This window comes from Chrysemys picta, chromosome 4 (assembly GCF_011386835.1).
Source record: "Chrysemys picta bellii isolate R12L10 chromosome 4, ASM1138683v2, whole genome shotgun sequence".
Taxonomy (NCBI): domain Eukaryota; kingdom Metazoa; phylum Chordata; order Testudines; family Emydidae; genus Chrysemys; species Chrysemys picta.
This window is the reverse complement of record NC_088794.1, coordinates 46,086,952-46,112,459: the sequence shown is the minus strand read 5'-3', so window position 1 is coordinate 46,112,459 and position 25,508 is coordinate 46,086,952. Positions and strand designations below refer to the sequence as shown.

The following is a 25,508-nucleotide window of genomic DNA, read 5'->3' as shown; positions in this document are numbered from 1 at the left end:
ACATTTAGTCACAAGTTAATGTCACAATGTCACAATCCTGTTAGCATGGATAAAAGTGAGGACACATCAACATGAATTGTTAAGGCCTGTACATTATTCATTTAAACATCTGCTGTTGGTTCTTTTTTTCGTAGGGGAATAAATTATACCACATCAGCACATTCTTCATGTTTGTGTTTAAGCATTTAAACGGAATTTTTTCTATTATTAATATTATTTTTTCTGCTTGGTTGATAGCCCCAGAAGTTATCAGTGCCCATGACTATAGCCAACAGTGTGACATTTGGAGCATAGGAGTCATTATGTACATGCTGTAAGTAGTTTGTAAAATCAATATAAATCTACTGTCCCTTTATAATAAATCTGCTTATGAATTTTTATTAAAATAAAAAGTAAACTTGTGTGCAAAGAGGTTATAGACTGGAGATCTTTGAGATAATAACTTATATGAAATATATTACAAATGAATGTCTGAAAAAGAGAGCTAAAAGTATGCTCAGATTTTGAAGATTTAGTTTATGAACCAGTTTATAGTCCTGAAATAACATCTGATTACAGAACATTGCATTGTAATTCTAAAAAATTAAACTAAGGATTTAGGTGTTGTCTTTTTAACATGCTGGTCTGAGGGAATTGGCTACTGACTTGCAAATTATAGGGCAAATCTTCAAATGGAGTGCACAACCCAAGCAAAAAAGCTGCATACTCAGGGAAACATGCAGGGAAAGGCGCAGGGCTTGTCTAAACGGTGCTGCAGTGTGGACTAGAAGGATGTGAATTGTAGAATATTCTAATGTGTCATGCTCTGACTGCCTTGTGTAGATTCTGCTGGCATGAACTAAAAGGTATCCAATGCTTGTTAAGTAGTCCTGTCTGAAATGTGACTACCTCAATGTGAACTAGGTACCTTTTAGTTTGCGTCAGCACAGTCTGCACAGGATAGTTAGAGCATGACACATTAGAGCGTTCTACATTTCACACCCCTCTATTTTGCACAGCAGCACCTTTTCTCCAGTTTATAGTAGCTGGCAGGCAGTTATGGTGTGCAAGGGCTGCAGAGTCTCTCTGCACAGTTGTCTGTCCTCATGTAGCAGTAATGAAGAAATTCCACTTCATTCTGGGCCTTACATGTCTGGCTGAAAAGATGCTGGATTTGACTCTTTGTGATTTATCTTGATAGCTATCAAAGCATGCTGTTGTAGGAGGGAAAAATCAAGCCTTACATTCACAGGACTGTATGCATGTCTTTAATAAAGCTTCTCATAATGTAGCAGCATTACCATGCCTAGACAACAGTACATTAATTGTTACCAAACTATGGGTATGTCTACACTACGAAATTAGTTCGAATTTATAGAAGCCGGTTTTATTGAAACCGGTTGTATACAGCCGATTGTGTGTGTCCCCACATAAAATGCTCTAGGTGCTCTAGTCGGCGGACCGCGTCCACAGTACGAGGCTAGCGTCGACTTCCGGAGCATTGCACTATGGGTAGCTATCCCACAGCTATCCCACAGTTCCCGCAGTCTCCGCTGCCCCTTGGAATTCTGGGTTGAGATCCCAATGCCCGGATGATGCAAAAACAGTGTCGCGGGCGGTTCTGGGTACATGTCGTCAGGCCCCTCCCCCCCCCCCGTCACAGCAACGGCAGACAATAGATTCGCGCCTTTTTACCTGGGTTACCTGTGCAGACAACATACCACAGCAAGCATGGAGCCCGCTCAGCTCAGCTGAGCTCACCGTCACCATATGTCCTCTGGGTGCCGGCAGCCGTGGGACTGCATTGCTACACAGCAGCAGCTGCTAACTGCCTTTTGGCGGTAGACGGTGCAGTAGACTGGTAGCCTTCATCGGCGATCTGGGTGCTGGCAGCCGTGGGGCTTGCCTTTTGGCAGTAGATGGTGTATTACGACTGTTAACCGTCCTATTACAAGTCGGGTCATCGCACGTTAGCAGAGTCTTCCCCGAGCACCCGATCGTGCAATAGGCCTGAAGACCATCGTCATACACTAACTGCCAAGTGCCCAGTATTTGCTGCCAAGCACCCAGAAAGATGCCAAGGGCTATCAGTCACGCTGCACCGTCGTCTTAAGATGTAAAAAATAGATTTGCTCTGTATTCATTTGCTTCCCCCTCCCTCCGTCAAATCAACGGCCTGCTAAACCCAGGGTTTTCAGTTTAATCTTTGGGGGGACCATTCTGTGTGACAGTTGTTTGTGTTTCTCCCTGATGCACAGCCACCTTTCTTGATTTTAATTCCCTGTACCTGTACGCCATGTCGTCACTCGGCCCGCCCTCCCTCCTTCCCCTAGTCCGTCAGATACTACTTTCGCGCCTTTTCTTTGAATTCTGGGTTGAGATCCCAATGCCCGGATGATGCAAAACAGTGTCGCGGGCGGTTCTGGGTACATGTCGTCATGCCCCTCCCCCCTCGTCACAGCAACGGCAGACAATAGATTCGCGCCTTTTTACCTGGGTTACCTGTGCAGACAACATACCACGGCAAGCATGGAGCCCGCTCAGCTCAGCTGAGCTCACCGTCACCATATGTCCTCTGGGTGCCGGCAGCCGTGGGACTGCATTGCTACACAGCAGCAGCTGCTAACGGCCTTTTGGCGGTAGACGGTGTAGCATGAGTGATAGCCGTGGGGCTGGAAGCCGTAGGGCTGCATTGCACCAGCCCCTTGCCCTTTGGTAGGCGATGGTATATTATGATTGGTACCCATCGTCGTCGTACTGGAGTGGCTGTCAATCATGGCCACCTGGGCAGACATGCTACTGTTTCGATGATGATGGCTACCAATCGTAATATACTATTTTCTGCCAATTGCCCAGTAGTCTGCTAAGCACCCAGAAGAGGCCGAGGGCGATGCTGGGTGCTGGTGGACGTGGGGCTGGCAGACGTGGGGCTGCATTGCTACACAGCAGCAGCCCCTTGCCTTTTGGCAGACGATGGTGTATTATGACTGGTATCCGTCATCGTCATACTGGAGAGGCTATCACTCATGCTGCACCGTCGGCTGCCAGCTTAAGATGTAAAAAATAGATTTGTTCTGTATTCATTTGCTTCCCCTTCCTCCGTGAAATCAACGGCCTGCTAAGCCCAGGGTTTTCAGTTTAATCTTTGGGGGGACCATTCTGTGTGACAGTTGTTTGTGTTTCTCCCTGATGCACAGCCACCTTTCTTGATTTTAATTCCCTGTTCCTGTACCTGTACGCCATGTCGTCACTCGGCCCTCCCTCCTTCTCCTGGTCCATCAGATACTACTTTCGCGCCTTTTTTCTGACCAGGCGCCATAGCTAGCACTGGGATCATGGAGCCCGCTCAGATCACCGCGGCAATTATGAGCACTATGAACACCACGCGCATTGTCCTGGAGTATATGCAGAGCCAGGACATGCCAAGGCGAAACCCGGACCACCCGAGGAGGCGATTGCAGCGCGGCGAAGAGAGTGATGAGGAAATTGACATGGACATAGACCTCTCACAAGGCACAGGCCCCAGCAATGTGGAAATCGTGGTGTCACTGGGGCAGGTTCATGCCGTGGAACGCCGATTCTGGGCCCGGGAAACAAGCACAGACTGGTGGGACCGCATCGTGCTGCAGGTATGGGACGATTCCCAGTGGCTGCGAAACTTTCGCATGCGTAAGAGCACTTTCATGGAACTTTGTGACTTGCTTTCCCCTGCCCTGAAACGCCAGGATACCAAGATGAGAGCAGCCCTCACAGTTGAGAAGCGAGTGGCGATAGCCCTGTGGAAGCTTGCAACGCCAGACAGCTACCGGTCATTCGGGAATCAATTTGGAGTGGGCAAATCTACGGTGGGGGCTGCTGTGATCCAATTTGCCAGGGCAATGAAAGACCTGGTGATAGCAAGGGTAGTGACTCTGGGCAACGTGCAGTCAATAGTGGATGGTTTTGCTGAAATGGGATTCCCAAACTGTGGCGGGGCCATAGACGGAACCCATATCCCTATCTTGTCACCGGAGCACCAAGCCACCGACTACGTAAACCGCAAGGGGTACTTTTCAATGCTGCTGCAAGCCCTGGTGGATCACAAGGGACGTTTCACCAACATCAACGTGGGATGGCCGGGAAAGGTACGTGATGCTCGTGTCTTCAGGAACTCTGCTCTGTTTCGAAAGCTGGAGGAAGGGACTTTCTTCCCGGACCAGAAAGTAACCGTTGGGGATGTTGAAATGCCTATCGTGATCCTTGGGGACCCAGCCTACCCCTTAATGCCATGGTTCATGAAGCCGTACACAGGCAGCCTGGACAGGAGTCAGGACCTGTTCAACTACAGGCTGAGCAAGTGCCGAATGGTGGTGGAATGTGCATTTGGACGTTTAAAAGCACGCTGGCGCAGCTTACTGACTCGCTCAGACCTCAGCGAAAAGAATATCCCCATTGTTATTGCTGCTTGCTGTGCGCTCCACAATATCTGTGAGAGTAAGGGGGAGACATTTATGGCGGGATGGGAGGTTGAGGCAACTCGCCTGGCCGCTGATTACGCGCAGCCAGACACCAGGGCGGTGAGAGGAGCACAGCAGGGCGCGGTGCGCATCAGAGAAGCTTTGAAAACGAGTTTTGTGACTGGCCAGGCTACTGTGTGAAACTTCTGTTTGTTTCTCCTTGATGAACCCTCCAACCCCCCCCCCCCCCGACCCGGTTCACTCTACTTCCCTGTAAACCAACCACCCCACCCCACCCTCCCCTCCCCAATTCGAGCACCGCTTGCGGAGGCAATAAAGTCATTGTTTTTTCACATTCATGCATTCTTTATTAGTTCCTCACAGAAGTAGGGGGATAATTGCCAAGGTAGCCTGGGATGGGTGGGGGAGGAGGGATGGAAAAGGACACACTGCATTTTAAAACTTTAACTCTTATTGAAGGCCAGCCTTCTGATGCTTGGGCGATCATCTGGGGTGGAGTGACTGGGTGGACGGAGGCCCCCCCACCGTGTTCTTGGGCGTCTTGGTGAGGAGGCTATGGAACTTGGGGAGGAGGGCTGTTGGTTACACAGGGGCTGTAGCGGCGGTCTCTGCTCCTGCTGCCTTTCCTGCAGCTCAACCATACGCTCGAGCATATCAGTTTGATGCTCCAGCAGATTGAGCATTGACTCTTGCCATCTGTCTGCAAGCTGACGCCACCTATCGTCTTCAGCCCGCCACTTGCTCTTTTCATCTCGCCATTCAGCCCCCCACCTCTCCTCTCGTTCATATTGGGATTTTCTCATCTGCGACATTGACTGCCTCCACGCACTCTGCTGTGCTCTATCAGCGTGGGAGGACATCTGCAGCTCCGTGAACATATCGTCCCTCATCCTACGTTTTCTCTTTCTAATGTTCACGAGCCTCTGCGAAGGAGAAACATTTGCAGCTGGTGGAGGAGAAGGGAGAGGTGGTTTAAAAAGACACATTTTAGAGAACAATGGGTACACTCTTTCATTACAAGGTTGCATATTTCGGCTTGCAGGCAGCCATGGTAGGCCACAGTGTTTTGGCTTTTTTAACCTTCTTAACATGCGGGAAAGGTTGCAAACAGCAGCGCATTTCCCATATCAAGGATGAATTGGGTTGTCCATTTAAAATGGGTTTTCAATGTAAACGGAGGGGCTGCGGTTTCCCGGTTAACATGCGGCACAAACACAAGTAAACCCTCCCCCCCCCCCACGATTCTCTGGGATGATCACTTCACCCCTCCCCTCCACCGCGTGGTTAACAGCGGGGAACATTTCTGTTCAGAAGAGCAGGAACGGGCGCCTCTGAATGTCCCCTTAATAAAATCACCCCATTTCAACCAGGTGACCGTGAATGATATCACTCTCCTGAGGATAACAAAGAGAGATAAGGAATGGATGTTGTCTGCATGCCAGCAAACACCGGGACCGTACGCTGCCATGCTTTGTTATGCAATGATTCCAGACTACGTGCTACTGGCCTGGCGTGGTAAAGTGTCCTACCATGGCGGACGGGATAAGGCAGCCCTCCCCAGAAACCTTTTGCAAACGCTTTGGGAGTATATAAAGAAGAGCTTTCTGGAGATGTCCCTGGAGGATTTCCGCTCCATCCCCATATACGTTAACAGACTTTTCCAGTAGATGTACTGGCCGCGATTGCCAGGGCAAATTAATCATTAAACACACTTGCTTTTTTTTGTGTAATGTTTACAAATATTTACAAAGTTACACTCACCAGAGGTCTCCTGTGTGCCCTGAGGGTCTTGGGTGAGTTCGGGGGTTACTGGTTCCAGGTCCAGGGTCACAAACATATCCTGGCTGTTGGGGAAACCGGTTTCTCCGCTTCCTTGCTGCTGTGAGCTACCTACAGTACCTCCATCCTCATCTTCCTCGTTCCCCGAACCGTCTTCCCTGTGTGTTTCTCCAGTGAGAGAGTCATAGCACACGGTTGGGGTAGTGGTGGCTGCACCCCCTAGGATCGCATGCAGCTCCGCGTAGTAGCGGCAAGTTTGCGGCTCTGCCCCGGACCTTCCGTTTGCTTCTCTGGCTTTGTGGTAAGCTTGCCGTAGCTCCTTAATTTTCACGCGGCACTGCTGTGTGTCCCTGTTATGGCCTCTGTCCTTCATGGCCTTGGAGATCTTTTCTAATACTTTTCCATTTCTTTTACTGCTACGGAGTTCAGCTATCACTGCTTCATCTCCCCATATGGCGAGCAGATCTCGTACCTCCCGTTCTGTCCATGCTGGAGCTCTTTTGCGATCCTGGGACTCCATCACGGTTACCTGTGCTGATGAGCTCTGCGTGGTCACCTGTGCTCTCCACGCTGAGCAAACAGGAAATGAAATTCAAACATTCGCGGGTCTTTTCCTGTCTACCTGGTCAGTGCATCTGAGTTGAGAGTGCTGTCCAGAGCGGTCACAATGAAGCACTGTGGGATAGCTCCCGGAGGCCAATAACGTCGAATTCCGTCCACACTACCCCAATTCCGACCCGCAAAGGCCGGTTTTATCGCTAATCCCCTCGTCGGAGGTGGTGTAAAGAAACCGGTTTAAAGGACCCTTTAAGTCGAAAGAAAGGGCTTCGTTGTGTGGACGTGTCCAGGCTTAATTCGGTTTAACGCTGCTAAAGTCGACCTAAACCCGTAGTGTAGACCAGATATTATTTCTCAGAGAAGAAATGTCTCAAAATTAGTTATTAGCTGAAAAATCATGTGAGCATATCCCAAGTATTAAAAACAAGTTACAGCAAAAATACTTACAGGAGTGCCTTGCATAATACAGTCTATAAAGAATGAAAAGTGAAAATTACATAATTTAAAGGTCACATTGCTTACAGATGCTCTTAGTGGTTTTATATTTTCATATTCTTAATTTTTCTCTTGGTTGCTTTTTCTTCTTAGCTGCCTTCTCCCTAATTCATGGTTTTAGTGCATTGATTTTAGAGCCTTGCTTCTTTTTATTTGATCCACTGGTGTGCTTTCTATCCCAAGACTTTTCTACTTCTCTTACATGCAATCTGATTCTTTTATGTCCTAGCTTTTGTACATGCACACTTGTGTGTGTAAACACACACATATATGCAATTCATATTCTCATACCTTCCCCTTTTGGGGATTTTTTTTATCTTTCTCCATACATTGGTTCCCCTGTCTGTTTGTTTTTACTTTGCAACTAACCCACCTTTGTTTTTGTTCGCAGAATAATGAAGGCCTCATCATAGTTTTTATTACCCATATTCTTATTTTAATTTCTAGTGTGTATTGTGTTATGTGAACTTTTTTATGCTTATTCATCATCAGTTTTATGGTCCTACTTTATGGTGTTAATGTTGGCATGGCAGTGTAGTTATAGTTGCACAAGTCAGTATGATAGAATATATTATAAAATGGGCATTAGAAATTGGGTGATGTGATTGGTTAATAAGAATTCTGAGCTGTGTCTGCAATCAGCACAATTCACTGCTGAGAACTTGTAAAATTCAGAACAGTGAATTGTGTTGATAACAGTCGCAGCTCAGAACTTCTGACCTTATTCCTTAATTAGCAATATAAATATTTTTAAATTAGCATTTTATAATCACAACAATGTTAGACCAATGTAGCATTAATTCACACCTAGTTGTGTTGACAGCACAAGATCGAACATACTGTACATGAGTTAATAGAATCCATTTCACATTTCTTTTTATTGCTTAATTTGAAAATAGTATTAGAGAAAGCAGTAGGATATTCTTCTGTTAACTCTGTTTTTGCTAGTGGCACCTCCCTCTCCCTCATCGCACAAGTTTCTGGTCTTCCCTTAATGGGTTTAAAGAAGCTATTACAACCATTACTGCCACTAGCACAACTTTGACCCTTCTAGGCTACTATCAATGCCTCCCTTTGACATGCTCCATCCTGACACCAAGTGTATTATTGCCACAACAGGCTTGATCTCTACTTATCTGGGGGGCATAAGGTGACTCATGAACTCAGTTTTCATGAATGATAATGCACAGGACTGTCTCTGCATAATAGGACAATGCCAGCATGATGCATTTTTATATATAATTTAAGCGGAGATGTACTTTAAACTTTCCATTTTGTTTCTATTTTAACGTGTAATGATAGAATCATATACAATAGTAATCAATGAAGAGAGTCCATTAACGTGTAGAAATATGTTAGTTTATTGATGAATAAAGGAATCTTGTTGCTCAGTATGCTAAGTGTATGCCTAAATCCAGTTGTGTACTGGGTAGGGGTAAAGAGTTTCTTTCCTATGTGCAATCAGCACTGCTTTGTAGCAGTTCAGAGCATGCTAATATAGATAGCTAGCTAACTTGTTACCCTATAGATAAGGCTTTTACCTAAGGAGGCAAATCTAGCCCTCCCTCCTTTACCTTGTCCACGCCCCATGGATAGTGTATACATTGCTCATAGCTAACCAATAGCTCACAGCACATATGGGGTACACAAACCCTCTCACTGTCCAGTACTTACAGCATCATAGATTAAAATGAAGCCATGCTTAAAATTCTTTCTTTTCTTGAAATTGAGTTCCATGTGGATAAGTGCTGGGGAAGGGAGAGGAAAAATAGTGAAGGATAAAAGAGAACAGAGTAGTTTTTGTTAAAAGTGATTTTGAGATTAAAGCTTTAGGGGAGGAAAAAGTGCTAAAATATTAATTTTATGTTTTACCTTAACAAAATTAAAAATTAAAACTAAGTAAAAAAAAAAATCCCAGGATAATAATTCTATACTTTGATACAAAGTGACAGACATCCTTCACTAGGAGATGCCAGTTACATTTTCAGTAGCTATTTCTGTGTTTTGTGGCAAATAATTTATTTGATGAATTTAGTCTTTATTTCTGTTTTCAAATAGTCCACGAGCAGAATTTAATCACTATTTGAAATCATTTGCCATGTAAATCTTTGTCTGTAGATTGTTCACAAGCAACTTGTTATGAATATTTGAAATTTAATTTCTGGTGGTTAGTTTTTATTCAAAACATAGGTTGTATATTTCTGCTCTCTGATTTGATCATCATTCTATAGACTCTAGTTTCCATGGTAAATACTTTGCATTTACAAGTCCAAAATTTACTTTCCATGAATATTATATTGAGATCCCTTAGAATTTGGTGTTTCTGTGAACATTCCTGCCCGTAAACTAGATTGTTCACAGAAACCAAACACAAAAGGGTCAAGAACATAGGCAAAAGAAATTCATTTATTTAATATTTGCACAAATGTTTTCATAATATTTACCCAGCTTTGTTTTGAATGTGTTCATTTGTTTGTTTCTTTCCACATTAGTCAGTATATAATGAATATAAAAGATAAAAATAACACAATGTAGTAATACTGTATTGTATTATTTCCTTTAAGTGTAAACGGAATTGGCAGACATGAAGTCCAATACCATGTAGTTCAGTCATTTGTTTTAATACTGTACTTACTCTACTATCAAGAAAGTTGTTATATAATTTATTTGATGCAGAGAAATGCCAGGGATGTCTGTGTTCACAAATTATTTACACACATGCGTGCGCAAACACATACATGCATTTCCTAGATATTTTTCTGACACTTTTGTAGATTTATTTTCTTAATCACTTTTCTGTTGACACATTAGTTTAGATTATACCACATCAGGCAATTTCCATATTATGTAGCTCAGTAAAGTGTTGAGATATGACTACATACAGTAAATGTCAAATTTAAAAAGATCAAAGTTACTTAATTTCCCACAGTGCAGTTCTTTCCTGAAAATTGACTTTGCTCAAAGGACATCATGAATTTCCATGTTTCTCTCTCTCTCAATGACTTATGTCAATTTTTTTTCAATTTAGAGATTTAAAAAAATGTTTTAACTGCTAGTGCCACAAACTCAACCTGGGCTCTGAACTAGGCTCTTCCTGACTCATGCATTTTGGGGACTGAGACTGTGTTTATCACTGTTTGAACAAAATAATTTAGTAGGTTTAAAGGTCTGAAGGGACCATGATAATCATCTAGTCCGACCACCTGCATAACATAGACCACAGAAGAATAATTCCTAAATTGAGCCCAATGACTTGTGGTTGAACAAGAGCATATCTCTTAGAAAAACATCCAATCTTGATTTAAAGACTTTAACTGATAGAGAATCAATCATATGTCTTGGTCAATTATTTCAATAGTTTATTATCATTGTTAAAAATTTGCACCTTATTTCCATTTTGAATTTTTCTAACTTCAGTTTCCAGCCATTGGATTTTGTTACACCTTTGTGTGCCAGGTTAAAAATCTATGGGATATTAGTCATCTTCTCCCTTTGTGGATTGTGACTGAGACTGTGATTAACTTACCTCTTAACCTGCTCTTTGATAAGCCCCTTAATTTCTCCTAGTAAAGTATATTTTTCAGCTCTTGAAACATTCTTGTAGATCCCTTCTGAACCTTCTCCAATCATACTGGTCTGTTTTATCTTGCGTACCTGTTATTCCATCAGTGGACAATGGTAAGAATCTATTAATTGACTTTACTTTTGTTGTAGATTTTGTGGTGACCCTCCCTTTATAGCAAGCTCAGAAGAAAAACTTTTTGAACTAATAAAGAAAGGAGAACTGCACTTTATTAATCCAATCTGGCAAACAGTTAGTGAGGCTGGTAAGTACTAAACTATCTGACAAAACAAACACCAATAATACAACAATGAACTCAGCAAACAATTACAGTATTTTGGACCTCCTTAACTAATTTTCTCATAAAAGTAAAATTGAGTCTAAGAAAAAAAATTCACTTAAATGATTTTGTGAACTAACTTAATCTCATTATAAGTAAAATATTCTCTGCTGAATTAAAGCACTCAGAGACATTTGGGAGATGTGTTGGGTTTGTTATAATTAACAGAAATGAGATTTATCAAAGTGTCTTTTTATAGCTAAACATGTACTGCAGCTACTTCTGAGAGTAGATCCTGCCCACCGAATCACAGCTAATGAATTGCTTGATAACCTGTGGATAACAGTAAGTTTTGATTTTTTTACAAAAAATTCTTCCCATTTTATTTGTTTTCTAACTGAATTTTGACCTTCCAGCCATGCATGCTGTATCACCTCTGTCCTTTCCAATAAATACACAGACATAGCCTCCTATTTGAATCTGATCCAATTCCTAATGAAGTCAGTAGGAGTATATCCACTGACTCCAGTGGGCTTTGGATAAGGCCCTTAGTTTCTTACCATGGCCTGAGACTGTGTTTCTTACCCAGGCAAATTTATGTTGACTTCAAAGGGTGTTTCATCTCCATAAGGAAGTACAGAATCAGGTCCTAGCTGATTAAATCTCACAACATTCCTGTAATGTTGGTCAATATAATTATGCCTGTTTTTTAGAAGGGCAAATTGAGCCACAGAGAAAAAGTGACTTTCCCTAGACAAATGAGTTATAGAGCCAGGAAGAAAACCTAGGAGTTCCAAACCTATTCTCTAAGTTCTGTTATCACTGCACTATGATGCAGAACATCTACACCAGGGGTAGGCAACCTATGGCACGTGTGCCGAAGGCGGCACGCAAGCTGATTTTCAGTGGCACTCACACTGCCCAGGTCCTGGCCACCGGTCCAGGGGGCTCTGCATTTTAATTTAATTTTAAATGAAGCTTCTTAAACATTTTGAAACCTTATTTACTTTACATACAACAATAGTTTAGTTATATATTATAGACTTCTAAAGATGTTAAAATGTATTACTGGCACGCGAAACCTTAAATCAGAGTGAATAAATGAAGACTCTGCACACCACTTCTGAAAGGTTGCTGACCCCTGATCTACACTATGAGAATATTAAACACTGAGGTGGTTATCAAAATACATGCACCCCATTATGCAGCTCATTGGAAGGTCAGGCAGAGGGGATGGAGATGGGGAGATAGCAACAAAATAGTAGTGGTAGCCATCTTTATTTGCTCTTGCAGCTGGGCTCAATGCTAAGAGGACACCGAGGCACCTGAGGCTCATTAAGAATCATTGGCTCTGTAGGGGAGGTAGAACACCTCTATACATTACTCAGAATGAGCTACCAGTTTCTCATCACTCCTTCAGCCACAACAGAGCCACTCCAGCAGCAATACAATGGCCCTGCTCTAGCTGAGCAGGGAGATCTCAGAGGAGACAATCAACTACTGTCATGTAAATTCTTGGGGCAGGGCCATGGCTGACCCTGACACTCTCTCAGGGGCCTGTGAAGTGTGATGACACCTATATTAATTCTGCCTTGACATACCAAGAGAACCTCCCTGTTCTGTGCGTCAGTAAACTGTGGACCTGGAAATCTCCTTTCGTTGTTGGTTTGTGGCTTACCAAACTGTACATTAGTGGAGTTCTAGTGTAAATCATGTATAAGAGCTACAAAATTCAAACAGAACATTCTCGTAATTCATAATAAACCTTTCCTTTTTATACTATACATTTCTCGAACACTAGACTTAATTTACTGTGTTATTCTTCATAGTAAGTAGGAGACTAGTTTTTCTCAGATCTAGCTATGCATTTTCCACAAACAAGCCCTGTGTAAATTATTTTTATAATTACTGGTAGTAATTATGTGTCCAACACCTGCAAATTTAGTTTCAGCACAGGGCAATAACCCAGATTCTGTCAAGTTTGGATTTTTATACATAATGGGATGGATTTTTAGCCCAAGATCATATTGGCTTCTGCTATCACAGACCCTGACAACAACCCCCCAGCTGCAGAAAGTCCACTGGTCAGGGGAGTGTAGTTACAGAAGGCATCTACAACCACTTCTCTTTCAAGGACGAGTGTACTGAAAAGTGGGGACCAGGGGATGTGCTGATTTAACAGAACCCCAGGTACAAGGTTCCAAGCATAATGTAAAGCTGTTCTCTCATGACAAAACTCTCTGGAGCCAGTAGTGCTGCAGACAGCAATCTCTCTCTCCTACCACCACTCTTACAAATTAAGCTGTGGGAACGCATAACTGACCTCTAAGAAAATACGCATGTTAACTGACTCTGTTTAAAAAATGGGTGCATTCAACATGGCTGTTTCCTTAAATGTAGATGAGACTTCTGTTGAATATATGCATATCTCTGTTCAGACTTAAGTCCTGCAACTGTTTTTTATTAGTAAACTGTTTATTTAATTTGCCCCAAACATTTGTTTTCTTGTACACGAGGATCTGATATTGTGGCGTTAGAAGAGGAGTAGTTAAATGTTTTTCAGTTTCCAATAAGAAACTCGCTAGATTTGCTAAGGAGTGTAGAGTGAGGAAGTGAGGACTTTCAGTGATAAGTGATACTACTTATGTGTTGTCTTCAGTGTTCCTTAAGATGTCTGAGGGATCTGTAGCTCCTGTTTAACTTCAGTGGGAGTTGTAGGTGCTCAGTACTGAAAATCAGGCCACTAGTTTCTACTTCATGCTTCAGCTTTGATAGGATTTTTGAAGTGTCCAGATGGGTAACATGAAAGTGCAATATCATGTAGAGATTTGTAGTGCATAAAAAAATTAAAAATTAACCCCTCGGTGCCAAGTGACACATGAGTTCCTGCATAAGAGTTAATGCATTTGGCATTACAATTTCCCACCAGAAAATCTCAACCACCTGTACCCAAAAGTTATACAGTCACAAGTTATCCTGCATAACAAAAAGTGACACCTCAAAGATAAATGTGGCAAAATAATAAACAAAATTCATTGTAGAATTACATTGCATTTACAGTTTAATCAACAAACCTCAAGACCAATTTTAGATAGTAATTACCACAGAGGTTTATCTGTTGTCTGTTTCAGACAATATGTAGTTTGGCTGTGGGCTGTGCAAAGGATCACTGATTAATTATTTACAAATACTTATTAATACAATTTTATTTCTAGTTTTGATTATTTTTGATATACACCATTTTGCTGCTTTTCCCAACCCTTTTCACTTTCCCTTTTCATCATCTGAAAAAATAGGCAAAAAAGAGACCAGAACAGAGGAATCTTGTTAAGGTCAGATGAAGGCAAGTAGTTGTATGGCAACTAGGATGTTGTGTTTAAACGATCTGCTGGTACATTATATTTTGCACATCGTCGATATAATTCTCTTCAGGAATTTTTAGAACCAATATAGTTTATTATTATGTGCATAGTTTAGTGCAATCCTATAATTTCCTATCAACTGTTCAACCTTGATATTTGCACCTAACCTATATTCCATTTCCTTTCTATCTAGTACTGTATATTTTAAGCTCCAAGGTACTACATCTCTGTTTTGCTTCACTGCCCACTGAGAATGTCTGAGGTTTTTTTCTCAGCACTGAGACTGGCAGAGGGTGCTGTTTCCTTTCAGACAAGGGGTTTGGATTTTCCCCTGTTATTAATGTTTTTTTTCTTGGTACAGTCTGTGAGCACTGTTGAAGGTGAACTCTTCCACAGTTTGGATGTTCTATCATTTTCTGGTGCTGTGATACAATTTCTCTTTGGTGAAATTTCTAGTCCATTATCTTGCTTGATGCGGAACCAGGAGGCACAGCATTTTTCTGAGTATAAACTTCCACACACAGAATGAGATTTTTCATTTCTTTTGGCTACAAACTTCTCAAAATCAATCTTCATTAAAAAAACCTTTGCTATCTAATCTATGGCCCCAATTCAGCAAAACATTTAAGCACATGCTTAAACCCATCCCTATTCTGCAGATTACGTAAAGGTGTGCTTCACTCCCATTTAAGTCAATGGCATTTAAGCATGTTCCTAAAGATATACAATGCCTTAAAGCCCAGATTTTTAAATGTATTTAGGCATTGCCTCAGAAAGGAAGCTAAAGGATCAGGTCGTAACTGATTTACTCGTATAACATTCCTGTAAAGTAGATTGGTATTATTTATATCTATTATATAGATGGGAAAATTGAGCCATGGAGAAATTGTGGCTTTCCCAAGGCAATTAATGAATTTAACTGCCTTAGGAGCCTAACTCTGAGCTTCCAAAGTGATTTAGGAGCCTAAATCATATTGACATTCAACAAGACTTATTCTCCAAAATCAGCTAGTTTTTGCAACACTGAGCAGAACAATGACTAAAAGAGTTTTTTAAATAGTTTAGGTACAAAAATAATCCCGGCAATGATATTGGTCCATGGAAATGGTAGATTTATAAATAATAATACAGAAAATACAGAGTTGTTCAATGAATATTCCTGTTCTTTATTTGGGGAGAAACAGATGATATAGTCTCATCATACGGGGATTGCACTTTTTCCATTCCACTAGTATCTCTGGAGGATGTTAAACAGAAGCTACTAAAGCTTCTAAGCGTTCTAAATCACCAGGTCCAGATTCAAGAGTTTTAAAAGAGCTAGCTGAGGAGCTCACAAGACCATTAATGTTGATTTTTTATAAATCATGGAATACTGGGGAAGTTCCAGAAGACTGTAAAAAAGCTAATGGTGTGCCAATTTTTAAAAAGGGTAAATGGGGTGACCAGGGTAATTATAGGGCTGTCAGCCTGGCATTGATCCCCGGCAAAATAATGGAGTGACTTATATGGGACTCAATTAGTAAAGAATTAAAGAAGGGTAATCTAATTAATGTAAATCACCAAGGGTTTATGGAAAATAGATCCTCTCAATCTAACATGATATTTTTTTATGAGATTATACATTTGGTTGCTAAAGATAATAGTGTTAACGTAGTATATTTAGACTTCTGTAAGGCATTTGACTTCACAACATTTTGATTCAAAAACAAGAAGGATATAAAATTAACCTGACGCACATTTAGTGAATTAAAAACTGGCTAACTGATAGATTTCAAAATGTAATTGTAAAGGAGGAATCGTCACCAAGCAGGTCTTTTTCTAGTCGGTCGCCCAGGGATTGTTTCTTGGCCCTGTCCTTAACATTTTTATCAATGACCTGGAAGAACACACAACATCATCACTGATAAAGTTTTCAGGTGACCCAAAAATTGGGGGAGTGGTAAATAATAAAGATGACAGGTCACTGATTCAGAGCCATCTGGGTCACTTGGTAAACTGGGCACAAGCAAAGAGTATGTGTTTTAATACGGTTAAATGCAAATATGTACATTTAGGAACAAAGAATGTTGGTCACACTTCCAGCACGACGGACTCTATCCTGGGAAACAGTGAATCTGAAAAAGATTTGGTGATTGTGATGGATAGTCAGCCGAACATGAGCTCTCGATGTTACAATGCGGCCAAAAGAACTAATGCGATACTGGGATGCAAAAACAGGAGAATCTCGAGTAGGAGTAGAGAGGTTATTTTACCTCTGTATTTGACACTGGTGGAGTCATTGCTGGAATAGTGTGTTCAGTTCTGATGCCCACAATTCAAGAAGGATGTTGATAAATTGGAAACGGTTCAGAGAAGAGCCACAAGAATGATTAAAGGATTAGAAAACATCCTTTATAGTGATAGACTCAAGGTGCTCAATCCATTTAGTTTAAAAGAGAAGGCTAAGAGGCGACCTGATTACAGTCTATAAGTACCTACTTGGGGAACAAATATGGCTGGTAGTTGAAGCTGGACAAATTCAGACTGGAAGTAAGGCATACACTTTTAACAGTGAGAGTAATTAACCAATGGGACAGTTTACCAAGGGTCCATCACTGGCAATTTTTAAATCAAGATTGAATGTTATTCCCTAGGGGCATATGTTGGGGCTATTTTATGACCTATATTATTTAGGAAATCAGACTGGATTCTCACAGTGGTCCCTTCTGGCCTTGGAATGCATAGATATATACCTTTAAAATTTCAGGCTAAGTGCTTAGCTAAATAGGGAAGGACTGCTGAATCAGGGCCCTACAGAGAAGTCACTCCCTTCATTAAATAACCAAAGGAAAAACATTATTGTCCTTAATCCTGTCTTCCACCCCACATGTCGCAGCTACAGTCCGCCCTGAACACATTTGGAACCTGTGTGCTTCTGCTGCACAGGAAACAGGATGTGGAGGCACAACAGGAGGCCCACCCTGCTTCTGTGCCACAAAGCACAACTCTCTGTGGACTCCCTTCTGGTGCATGGGAGTGGCAGAGAGATGAAACGTGGAAATGGTAGAGAGACGACCTAAAGTCACTGGAAAAATCCCCAGTGGGATGGGGATGGTAAATAGCTGAGGTTGGAAAGATGGAAAATATATAATCCAAGTGGAAAGGCCATCTCTGAAGACAGACAAAACGGCACAAAGGCTTCCATAGCCAAGAAAGAAAGAACAATGTCTGCAATTAGAGCAGATATTAAAGTCCTAACAGAGTTTAAGATGATGAAAACAGGGACAACTATATCAAATAAACAGCAGATCAGAAGGAGGTGACAAAATGCCGGGTTTAAAAAAAAACCTCTCCCTATATATCAAATGGATGCTAGACAGATGGACAGAAACCAATAATGAATTACAAGGGATAGCTCAGTGGTTTGAGCATTGCCCTGCTAAACCCAGGGTTGTGAGTTCAATCCTTGAGGGGGCCACTTAGGGATCTGGGGCAAAATCAGTACTTGGTCCTGCTAGTGAAGGCAGGGGGCTGGACTCGATGACCTTTCAAGGTCCCTTCCAGTTCTAGGAGATGGGATATCTCCATTTAATACTTAAAGAGAACATAAAAAAAGTGAATGTGGGAAAACTTAAATAATAAAACAGCTTAGCTAATGGGACAGATTGCCAAGGGAGTTGGTGGAATTGCCATTATTACTGATACTTACTACTAGACTTGGTCCATCTCTATCAGGAGTAATGATCATGACATCATCAGTTCTGGAAAAATGCAAAGGAATGATGTGACAGGGTAAAACATCCAGGAAAGGGATAAGGACTACCTGTCTGTCACATAGCCCAACCAGGTATTTAAGGAAAAGGTATGTCCTTTTTCTGGGGGCTGAGAAAGGCCAGGGGAAAGTCTCTGGGGACTGCATCCTGTGTTGGTCAGGGAAATTGCTTTGTTTTAGTGTTACGAGTTTTGTGTTTGAACAATAAATTGTGCCCAGAGGCAGACGCCTGCAATAGACTCAGGCATGGCACTAGTTCTTTCCTGGGATGGTGAGATAGCTCACCAGCTTACACAGAGACTAAATGACCCATCTGACAATCATTTTAACCCTGTGACTTCTGTGATTCTATAGAGTATGCATTTGAAAAGAGTGATGACGGTCAAAGCATTTAAAACAGAGATGGGAGCTGGTCTCTCACAGACATCTTTTATGCTACAACTGAGTTCAGAACTTGGTTTCCACATTTTTCCACTAGACGCAAAATAGTATATTTTATTAATAACACATTTCAAGAAGAGAAACAGTTGTACGGTGCTCTCTACAATAATTTTTCCAGTTACTTTCCCTTCTGCTTTCATGAACTATGTTTGCTAGTTGATTTTATTGCTGTCCTTGCAAGTTTATCCCATGTTAGTTATTTTATGTTTATATTGCATTTGCTGTGGGTGAGAAGGTTCTGCCTCCTTTTTAATTAATATCTCTCTTATATGTTGACAGATGTAGTCAGAGTTCTCTTTGCTAATCATTGTCTCTCACTTCACTCTGAATGGAAAATCATAAAAATGAGTGTTTTTGTCACATTAAGTATGTGTGAGGCAACATGCTTGCTCCCCCATGCTTGGTTATACAGTTATTCTGTTCGTTGTTTTAAAAAAAATGCTCCATAGCTTCTTAACCCTAAAATTCCTCAGGGTTCACCACATTTATCAGTCTATTTAAAGTTTTTAGCTGCCTCTGTCAACTTTCCTCGTGGTGTCAGTAGCATTTCTGTACATGTTTAGACATCTTTTTCTTCAACTTACTACATCGCCAACCTGATTTGAAGACTCCACTGTTATTTCTATAATGTGACTCAAGACAGGCTCTTTCTCAACAGCTGACAGGAGTTTGCCTGTGCTTGAGTGCTACCCTGGCAATTTACAGTTTGTTTCCTTATAAAGACTCAGTTATGACTTCCCCCATATTTTCATCCAAAGAAGTGCTGCCCTGTGTTAACTCCTAATGACTTGAAGTCTTATAGGAATGGAGGGAACTCAGCACTTGCAGCAGATACATGGCACTTTTTATCGTCAGAGGGTCAGAGCCTATATTTTGAACTATCGAGTTCCCTTCTGCCATTGCTTTTTCTTGTGCCCAGTTCTCTTGCCCTTATTGTGTGCAGAAGTGTATTTTTCAATATTTTAATTGTTTTTGAGGGGAGTTTTTGTTCTTTTTAAATCTCAAGTTCATAGAACCAGTTAAACTGAAAAGCATTTAGTGAAATTGTTAGTCCTGGTTATATCCATGACTCATTCTTTTTACTGTAACCCAGATTTTATCTCCCACTGTGGTTTCTGATCAACATACTCCAGACCTCTCTGCTTCCTCTTGAAAATTCTCACTGATGAACTTTTAATTTTCCTGAGTTTTCTGTAGTGGGGCAAGTAGGCTTTTAAGATCAGCAGTCTGGTGGTGCTCACTAAGCTGAAACTGTGTGTCCTTCTAGATATGTGCTGGGTGTCTTCATGGAGGAAATACCGCATCTTACATTATTCACAAATAACTGGACATCTCTTCATTTTGTGTCTTGAATCTTACTGAAACACACGTTCTTAAAACCCGAACAGAAAAGGCTGAAAAGGAAGACAAAAGAAAATGAAACAATGTAAAGACAGCCAATTAGTAATCCATGACTCTCTTTACCCACAATTAGCACCAGATGCTAGCCAATTAAACTCAACAGGTGTTCAAATGAGCCAACACAGACAATTAACTTAAATGATTCCACTTCTTAAAAATTGTCAGAATACAAACTCCCACTTCTCTTTATGTGCTATATAATTATCTGGAGCTCTTTAAGGCCTAGATTTTTTTTAAAAGGCCTAAACTCAGCCTGATTTTGTGGGTACAATTCAATGTACTTACATATTTAACTGCCTGATTGTGCCTGCAAATGAGGTAGTTAGTTTAGTGTTTGTGCCATCCATTTTGCCCACATTTAATTGCAGATTTAAGTAAATGAATCCATTCCTAGTTTACTCTGCACATGTGCCCTATTTCACACAAAAGAAATTCATTCCAGGCACTATCACTCAAGTATAAAAAGATAAAGTCTTAGTCAGAACTCTTAATTGACATATTGTGTCTAGCAATTAGATCGAGGACTTGGAGTAAGGATTCATGTATTCTACTTCTTACTCTTACAGCAAATAGGCAAATTACTTTGGTGTTAAATTTTCTAATGTTGTGTGTTCTAGAGTCAATAAGTCAAAAAAAACCCCCAATTGTTACCATATAGGGTGAAACACATATTGTCCAGAGACCATTTAATGTCCTAGAGCTGATGAAGGAATGGAATAACAACCTGGACATTGGTGAAGTTTGCAATGTGGAAGAAGAACTGAATAGTCCATCTACTGCATTGAATCAGGAAAACATGATTGAAGAGCAGGAAAGTCCTGTTAGCAGCAATGGCAACTCAGAGGTTGGTGCAGAAACTGAAACAGAGAGTGGGAGCAGCAAACCCTGTACACCAACAAAACAGGTATGTGTGCAATACTATGAACAAATAAAACACTATATAAGTGCTAAGTATTATTAAGGGGCAATACATCGGTAAGGTAAGGAATGGTGAACATGACCTAGTGCCATAGAGGATCGCTGGAACCTAGTGAAAGATTTATACATAGGGTACAGAATCTGAATAAATACAAGGATACAGGATGAGCTGTGTACTGTACAGTTACCCTCTGAAGAGAAACAAAACCAGACTGACCCAGAATACCAATTCCTTAAGAATCTATTGCTCCTGTTCACTCCCTTAAGCTGGTGTGTGTGCAGAAACTTAACAGAAAAGGAATAGGATATTAAGAAACTGATGATATGGGCAGATGAGGAAGAATCTCTGATGGACACTTCATTTTTTTCTTCCACATTCCTTCTGCATTCTGTAAGTCGGAGTCACAAGAAACCATCCTGGGGGAAGTGAAGGAAAAGGTAAACAATAGTTCGCAAGCAACACATGTATAAACCACTAGTAACATAGTGAAGCCCAAGGTATAATGCTTATAATAAGCATTGCTTTGACTTCTCAGATGACTTGTTGCTTAAAATATTGACTTTTCATAGCATGCAGCTGAATCCCTGGCCTGAAGAGACTAAAAGCCATAGTGCAAATGCTGGTGGTTCTGCATTAGCTATGACCTCTCTGTCTCTTAGATTTATTGATCAAAATGCAGACTGTTCCTATGCAGCATGTTGAAGTCTTCACTGTTATACAGTATAGTGCCCGCTCTGGAAACGGTTCCACTTAGCAGAGAATCAGCCTTGGATATGGAGCTGCAGTGCTGTGACTATATCAGAGCAGAATATTCTTGTTTGATTTGGAAGCTCCTCCACCCCCCTGAATAACTGGACTTTGCATAGGCAGTTCCATAGGGATATGGAGAAGAAATTATCTCCTCACTCAAACTGCAGAGCTGCTCCTCAGCTGCAACTGTAGCCTCAATGCTGTGGTAGCTCCTGCTGCTACTTCGCACCTGCTGCAGTGGGGGAAGAGGGTTGGTGGCAATGCCTTGTGGATTGGAGGAGTACACGCTCCTCAAGATCACCATGTTCCTCCAAACCAACTGCCTAGAGACACACACAAGCTATGCAGAGCTGGGCTCCCCAAATGCTAACCGCTTCTTGTCCATACAGTGGAACTATTCCCAAAACAACTTGATCTGGGGTCCCCACTGGAGGAAGGAGCTGGATTTTGCCATAAGGGAAAGGTGTGCTTAACACACACGGAAGAGCTGAGCTGTGTACGACGTTTACTGATAGTAAACTTGCAAGTAAAAAATGTATATAAAAAGTTTCATAAATGGGTCTAACTTTTGCCAGTTAAATATTTAATCAATCTATCTGCCTCTCAAAAGAGCTGTGTTTGAGGCTATCCAGTATGTCTACGCTACGATTAAAAAGTGCCTGGCACCAGTCTCAGAGCTCAGGCTCCAGCCCAGGTCTTTTATCACAGTGTAGACATATTGTAGGCCCTTTTCTAACCTCCTAAGTATACTTGGTTTATTACTCCAACCACTTGATTTTTCTTTCACAGGTCAACAAGAAAAAAAATAACTCAAATGGGACACTTAAAAAAAAGAGTATAACCCCCAAGCCATCCATTGCTGTAAGTGTTCTCTCAGAAACTCTTTTTTCCAATTATCTTCAGTTTTACTTAGTTTATGTTTTCTTTGCTGACATTTTAAGACACTTTTAGAATAAGAGAAAAAATAGTGTTTAACTAGAGACAGGTGAGTTCTTATTCACTTTTTAAAATATTGTTTTGCAATAAGATTTACAATTGATTTCTGTTATGAAACAAAAATGCTTGAAGACCTAGCACGTCCCATTGAAATCAGTGGTAGTTTGTGTGCCTAACATCTTGGAAAATCATGCCACTTGTTGTAGGTTCCTAGGTATGGATTCCTAAAGAAGCACCTAGTTTTTAAAATTTTGTGGTAAATCCTATGTTATCTATGTTAATGTTTCTTTGACTTAAAAGGATACAGCACAAGTGAGTGAAGGATGAGATTTTTGCAGAAGAAAAAATTAGAATATATAAAGATAAACATTAAGGGCTAGTTCCTCAGCTGGTGTAAATTGGCATCATTCCATTGCAGTCATCAGCTGATTTGTACTAGCTGAGACTCTGGCCCAAGAAGTGCTCTTACAATAGTTAACTGCACTTTGTCGGAAAGTAAAAATAAAATGATTGAGATTTAAGAACATAAGAAAGGCCATACTGGGTCAGACCAAAGGTCCATCTAGCCCAGTATCCTGTCTACCGACAGTGGCCAATTCCAGGTGCCCCAGAGGGAGTGAACCTAACAGGCAATGATCAAGTGATCTCTCTCCTGCCATCCATCTCCACCTTCTGACAGACAGAGGCTAGGGACACCATCCCTTACCCATCCTGGCTAATAGCCATTAATGGACTTAACCACCATGAATTTATCCAGTTCTCTTTTAAACTCTGTTATAGTCCTAGCCTTCACAACCTTCTCAGGTAAGGAGTTCCACAAGTTGACTGTGCGCTGTGTGAAGAAGAACTTCCTTTTATTTGTTTTAAACCTGCTGCCTATTAATTTCATTTGATGACCCCTAGTTCTTGTATTATGGGAATAAGTAAATAACTTTTCCTTATCCACTTTCTCCACATCACTCATGATTTTATATACCTCTATCATATCCCCCCTTAGTCTCCTCTTTTCCAAGCTGAAGAGTCCTAGCCTCTTTAATCTCTCCTCATATGGGACCCGCTCCAAACCCTTAATCATTTTTGTTGCCCTTTTCTGAACCTTTTCTTGTGCCAGTATTTATGGGATGGCTGTTGACTGCTTTATCGGTTTAGCAGGTTTTTTTAAAAAATCAGTTCTAGTAAGGAGAGAAACCTGGAAATTAGAGAATAAGACTTGGAGAACTAAAGAATATTGGTACGCTCATGCATTGGCCAAGTTTTAATCAAGACGCAGAACAGAAAAAATAGTCCTAATTACACATGTATAAAGGATAAAGATAAGAGCTTTAAAATGTATTTGGATTGTTATGATAATTGAATAACAATAATAGTGATTATTATATTCCTTAAAATCATAAATCTTGGTACAGAAGTCTGGCTAGTGAAGACTAATATCAGGTAATTACAGTTGGATGTAAGTAGTCCCAAACAGGTATTAAGAATGTAGTGTTGTCCCCAAAGCATGGGATTTTAGATTAGTGGAATGAAAGCTGTGCAAGAATACCACAGAAGAAGATAAGAATTGCATTTTTCATAGATCAGCTTCTCTTGCACTTTATAATGTCCTTTACTGTCTTTAACTACTTTTTTATAACTTACATTGATGTAGAATAATACTGGCATGGTACCACTACATAACTCATCTGCTTTTTGTACTATGATGTCTACCATTATTTTGTTAACATAAAAACACATATATATTAAACTTCTTTTTTAATTATAGTCCTCTGCAGGTAGGTCAGTATCTCCAGTGTCAAATTCAAGGCGAAATCAGGACAGTCAAGAAAAGAAGGGGGAGACAGAAAAGTCCTCTATGTCTTCAAGCCAAGGAACGGGAAATAAAAACATACCAAAACCCGCTACCACACTTAGAACCAAAAAGAAATCATAGGGTTTCCATCAACTTTGAACAACATACAAATGGGGCAACTTACTTGTGCCAAAATGAGGACACTGCATAAAAATGGACAAGTACATCCTGAACTGTTAACCTTTTTGCTCTCCTGAGCCCTGTAATCAGCAGAAAGCTCTGGCTTTCCTCTAACACTGAAGAAGATTCCAAAGCAGTGTGAACTCCTAACCTGTAAGAGGACATCCACTGATAGTATTGTTGTGAGACTGCAGATTATCAAATTGTCTAAATAGGTATGTAACTTATTTGTTCTACACTAGCAGGCACTGTGCATGTGAGTAGCTCACTAATATGAATCCACTTGCTGTGTTTTACTTTAGATTCATTAGTTTTGTCACAAACATATATGGGGAAAAAATGAGAGGCCAGAATCTGTAATGGGGGGGTTCCGAATAACAGCGTGCCCTTTGCACTATAAGAATTTTCTAGGAAATTGCTTATAAAGTTGCTCTAGGCATTACAGCACAAATACTTGGGTCAATGAAATTTGTTACTGCTATTTTAAGTCATTGTAGATTGCTTACAAAACTTATTTTAAACTTGACAAATGGGAGATGTATTTTTGAAGTATGATGAAATTGCTGTGGTTCTTGCTGATAAACTTCTGATGTGTTGATGAAATACTTAAATAAAAGCAGATGTTAGAATAATGGCCTTTACATCGTAATTTATCTTAATGTTCAAAAGGACAGTGAAGTGTGCTGTTAAGCTAAGGCTTGTGTAAAATAAGATTGTATTCTATCGTTCAAAATTCAGTGCCTCTCTCTGAAGGTAAGTCTCACCTGTAGACCTTCACATTGCTCCACTGGGGGAGCAAACTATACAAACTTTATATTACAAGTTATTCAATCACTTATTGGGGAGGGATAGCTCAGTGGTTTGAGCATTGG

General features: G+C 40.9%; 2 protein-coding genes across 11 annotated transcripts in view; one reads left to right on the top strand and one right to left on the bottom strand.

Annotated features, from left to right (window-relative positions):
• Positions 1-25,268, top strand: part of STK33 (serine/threonine kinase 33) — a 101,768-nt gene extending 76,500 nt beyond the window's left edge. For 7 of the 10 annotated variants that reach the window (XM_065592160.1, XM_065592162.1, XM_065592168.1 and 4 more), the window contains 7 exons: positions 238-313; positions 10,983-11,095; positions 11,370-11,455; positions 20,724-20,969; positions 21,380-21,421; positions 22,524-22,595; positions 24,430-25,268. In XM_065592160.1, coding sequence (XP_065448232.1) covers positions 238-313; positions 10,983-11,095; positions 11,370-11,455; positions 20,724-20,969; positions 21,380-21,421; positions 22,524-22,595; positions 24,430-24,597 — 803 coding nt within the window. In that variant the 3' untranslated portion in view covers positions 24,598-25,268. The remainder of the gene's footprint in view (positions 1-237; positions 314-10,982; positions 11,096-11,369; positions 11,456-20,723; positions 20,970-21,379; positions 21,422-22,523; positions 22,596-24,429) is intronic. The other 3 variants (XM_065592166.1, XM_065592167.1, XM_065592165.1) reach the window with 1 other exon arrangement.
• On the bottom strand, positions 1,261-7,115 carry LOC135982770 (myb/SANT-like DNA-binding domain-containing protein 2). Its single transcript, XM_065590946.1, has 3 exons — positions 6,198-7,115; positions 5,208-5,382; positions 1,261-1,285 (listed from the first exon to the last, which is right to left on the bottom strand). The coding sequence occupies exons 1-3, from the start codon at positions 6,733-6,735 to the stop codon at positions 1,261-1,263; spliced, it is 738 nt and encodes a 245-aa protein (XP_065447018.1). The 5' UTR covers positions 6,736-7,115.
• Positions 25,269-25,508: the final 240 nt, after the last annotated feature.